Source organism: Diadema antillarum, unplaced genomic scaffold (assembly GCF_040938485.1).
Source record: "Diadema antillarum isolate AM-2024a unplaced genomic scaffold, OU_Dant_1.0 seq00001794_RagTag, whole genome shotgun sequence".
Taxonomy (NCBI): Eukaryota; Metazoa; Echinodermata; class Echinoidea; order Diadematoida; family Diadematidae; genus Diadema; species Diadema antillarum.
Genome location: NW_027272472.1, coordinates 731441 through 736022, shown reverse-complemented (window position 1 = coordinate 736022; position 4582 = coordinate 731441). Strand labels below are relative to the sequence as shown.

The 4582-nt window shown below is 39.7% G+C and overlaps 1 protein-coding gene across 1 annotated transcript; it reads right to left on the bottom strand.

Annotated features, from left to right (window-relative positions):
• Positions 1-2681: 2681 nt before the first annotated feature.
• LOC139712346 (uncharacterized) lies at positions 2682-3956 on the bottom strand. Its single transcript, XM_071624178.1, has one exon. The coding sequence runs from the start codon at positions 3954-3956 to the stop codon at positions 2682-2684; it is 1275 nt and encodes a 424-aa protein (XP_071480279.1).
• Positions 3957-4582: the final 626 nt, after the last annotated feature.

Here is a 4582-nt window from a genome sequence, read left to right as displayed (position 1 = left end):
TAAACACTGGAAGTCGTACAACAGGTTTAACATGAGCAGAAATGACTGACGTTTTTGACGTCAAATCGCGGATATTCGGCAGAAAAAAGTAGATAAAAACTATATAAACACTGCTATAAAAACGTTACAGATATACCTGAATACCAATTTTGAAATACAATGAATCTAATTTACCTGTAAATATGGTCCTTTCTGTTTACGACTTATCCAAGTTATACTTATCCAAGTTGGAATAAATTTAGGCATATTGCACTAAAAAAAGCCACGAAATGTGTGATGGAAGTAATGTCATTCGGACTAAACAAAATCATAAATAACTAGCTACTGAATTGATCTTCAAAATGATTTGATATAAAGAATTAAAAATAATATTATGTCCTCCTTTTACCTAATTTTATTGACCACAGAAAGGTTTTGAAATTTCAGACGGGGGTTTCGAAATCGGCTTCATTTACATTGTAAACGCATGTGTGATATTTTGCATATACAGCCTTGTTTGACTATAATGGAATTTAGTCGCAAACTTATCCAGTAATCTGTCGGTTGTTGACATCATGATAGAATAATTATTTGAATGTCGACTAAATCTTCGATGAGATTCTCACATTTTCTTCATTAATGTAGGCCTACAAGAAACGAAAGGCCACACCATTAGTGAGTTGGTAGTCCTCATACCAATCAAAGATAACAAGCTGCTGAGATTAATTGGCATGTATGGAATCTATACGTAATAAAGCATAATAATTATGTTATATATCTCTTTTTTTATTTCAACATCTCAAAGTAGCTGATGCAAAACTATAAATGAAAGCAAGAAAGCACAAACATACACATATGCTGACATTTTGCAAACGTGTGGGATGAATAGAACGCGTATAATTTGTAGCAAGTCACACCATGTTACGAAGCAAAACTCATATGAACAATATGAACATATGAACAAAGAACATGAAGAAGGAATAATCTACATAGATTCTACCTATCTACATCCAAAGTAATATACGCTATCTGTGATATATGGAGTATAACGCATCATTCTAGTTCTGGTAGAGGCGAATTATCAAGTCATTTTGTTGAGTTGAGTGTAACAGTATGGAGCTCTGGAATTTGGTAGATTGGAATGATCCGGGATCAACTTTGGTATTATTATGTCCAGCAAGTTTTCTTTTCATTTTCGCGGGACGGTTCAAACAGAATCATTGACTTCGCAAATTGTGTCCCTGTTTGTAAGTAGGCATACAGTATCACATTACAGCAATAATACTTGAAGTTACACGTCGGTCATAATTCTTCAGATGTTTTAAATTCATGAACATAATTTTTTATGATGCATTTATGAACTTAAAGGGAAGATAAACCCAAAGAGCAATGTGGATTGAGTGAAAGCAGCAAAATTAGTAGAACACATCCGTGAAAGTTTGAGGAAAATCGGACAATTGATAAAAAAGTTATTAATTTTTTAAGTTTTGGTGTTGGAACCGCTAGATGAGGAGACTACTAGAGGATATGACGTATGAGTGGACAACAATACAAAGAAAATATAAAGGAAATTCAACAAAAATTCACTTTTCTAGAATTATGAAAGAGCAATGGACCAACGGCTTCCAGAAAGCAGGGGGAATAATTGCTACCTTAACATATGTAAATATCAAGTTGATGGAATTTGTAATTTTCATGAAAAATGGATTTTTGTAGTATTTTCTTTATATTTTCTTGGTATTGTTGTCCACTCATACGTCATAACCTCTAGTAGTCTCCTCATCCAGCGGTTCCAACACCAAAACTTTAAAAATTCATAACTTTTGCATCGATTGTCCGATTTTGTTCAAACTTTCACTGATGTGTTCTACTAATGCTGCTGCTTTCACTCAATCCACATTGCTCTTGGGGTTTATCTTCCCTTTAAGAACTATCATTGTTTCACTTTAACGAAGATAGCAAAAAGAAATATGGAGAGAAAATATACAGGTTCAAATATTACATGATACATAACCTTATTCAAAAATAGGGGGTAAATGACAAGGACTTAGTATCTTGGTGCAGATTTTCAGGGGGTGTGTTATTTTTTAGGCACTTTTTAGTGCACTATTTCTGGTCAAAGAAGATGATATCAGAGTATCACAGCATTCGTGATATCAGACTTAAGGGATGATCCATTATCATTCATTTGCAACATTATGCGTGTACTTGTTTTCACCTTGCATAAGTATGGTGAGAGGGCAAATTGGAATTTGACTATACTAATGACATGGACCACTTTGAAATGGGTAGTCGATTTAAGACGTGCTGTCAAGAAAATAAGAATGATAAAAAAGACAAGACTGACGAGGTGTAAGGTTATACATGGCGTACTTCAGTTTAGACGAAACAGAGAAAATATTGATGCTTGTGTTTTTGTGAAAGTATTGGATATTTTGTGAGATGCTTTCCACTTGAAACATACATTTCATTATTAATGTTTCATGAACACCCTTGCAGTGTAATGATATGCTTGGGGAGATAAGTTAAGTATGAATGTGATTATCAGCGCCGCAGCTAACAATATCATTGTAATTTCTGGATAAAGTGAGAAGGTAACTATTGCTTTTCACCAATTTGTGGAAATACTAGGAAGAAATAAGATACTAAGAGTTACGATGTTGGTAATCTTGATGAAAGAAAAAGAGAAGAAAGGCGGCTATTTACTGACTTCCTAAGTAGACTCCACCGAGAGGAAGACCGTCGTTGCGTCTCATACTCGAGTATCCGCTCAGTAAGCCGCTGGAGTAGACACCGGCGAGATCGTTCTCCTCGTAGCTCGAGGTCGAACTGGAGATCGACAACGAGGAGCTCTGGGCCAACCCGACGCCGACAGACGAGATAAAGCCAGAGTTGTGAGAACTGGGCTGAAACTGAGAGTAGGTGGGTGAGTACTGGGACGGCACGGTTGGCATCAAGGCCCGGGAGGTCGCCGGGGGAGGCGAGGCCGTCATCTGCCCGTAGGAGGACGGCTGGGGTGGTTGGTGAGGAGACGGCACGGGTGGGGGTGGCGGTGGTGGACACATACTCCAGCTGCTACCGTACTGCAGACAGCGAGAATAGGGCGAGTAGCCCCCCTCAGTCATGTATGAACGATCGATGATCGCGATTGGACGATGAGGACGGCGAAGTCTTCTTCGTCGTCGGTAGTTCCCCTTCTCAAACATGTCGTCGTAGGCAGGGTCAAGCGTCCAGTAGTTTCCCTTTTTCTCCCCACCACCTTCCCGTGCGATCTTGATGAAGCACTCGTTCAGGCTCAAGTTGTGACGAATGGAATTTTGCCAACCTTTCTTGTTCTTCTCGTAATAGGAGAATTTGTTGATGATGTACTGGTAGATCTGACTTAAGGTAAGTTTTCGGTCAGGCGAATCCTTTATTGCCATGGCAATAAGAGCCACGTAAGAATATGGCGGCTTTTGGGCGGGATCTGGTTTGTCGTCGTCTGCGTCTTTATCTGTCTCTTTCTTGTCCACCCCCTTATTATTGTCTGCCGTGTCCTCCGTCTGTACGCTGCGGTTGCTAAGAATGGGGGAGCCGGATTCCGTCGGCCTGGTTGACGATATGATCACGGCATCACCTCCCGCCATTCTCTGGCCAACAGACGAAAGACCAGTTAGCTGACATTGTTGTGTGGTTCTAGGGGAAGGGCCGTCTTGTTGGAGGTGCAAAGCGTAGTGTTTACTGTCATCTCGGCCTGAAAAATAGTCAGCCTTCTCGTGGACCATTGACGAGAAATTCAACTCGCTGGTAGAGGCAGGCGGCGGGACTTCGGACGGGACGTGGCAGGCGATAAGAAGACCCGATCCGTGGACGTCCACTGCTTCCGTCGCATCAGCTTTACTCAAGCTCCCGTAGCCTTCTCCGATCGGATGTTGAGAGCTGGTACCCGGAGCGATCGGCTGGAAAGCGCCGTGAATTCGATGATAGTAACTTTCCATATCACACACTGGAGAGTGAGAGAGAAGAAGAGGAATAAGGGAGGTTAATCCATAGAAAAATGAATTATTACATTAGAAGTGTCGATATTCTGACCTATCACATAAACGACTAAACTGACCGTTGCTGATCGGTGCTGTAATATAGTTCATAGACCAAGACAAGATACTTTGCGATAAGTTGACAATCAACTCGAATATTTAATCTAAAGGAGTAATGTAAGCCATATCATAAATCTGGAAATTAAATGTTTTTATAGGTATCCTCTATAGGTGAAAATCAAATCAAGAAAATACAAATTAAAATACACTAACCACAGTGACTTAGGAAGGATTTGTTCGCATGAACTCAACCTATGTCCCATTCTTAAACAATAGTGCACCTGTTGAGTGATGTATCTTTCAATTTCATCGCTTTCAGCAATCGTTAGCTCCCATAATATGGAAATTCCATTAATAATATTCATTATCAGGAGAATGGTGAAATAGAATGAGTATTGTGTGCGAAAGCTTTGGCAAAATGCCTCTTAGGTGCTTCGTAATTCAAATCAGGGAGGATTTATCTGGTATGATTATCATTATTAACCGCCATGGTATCAGGGAGACGTATGCGTATAACAAGATAGTCA

What these genes read in the sequence shown, in the direction of transcription:
- LOC139712346 (XM_071624178.1), bottom strand. Translation starts at nt 3,956, where the DNA reads ATGGAAAGTTACTATCATCGAATTCACGGCGCTTTCCAGCCGATCGCT.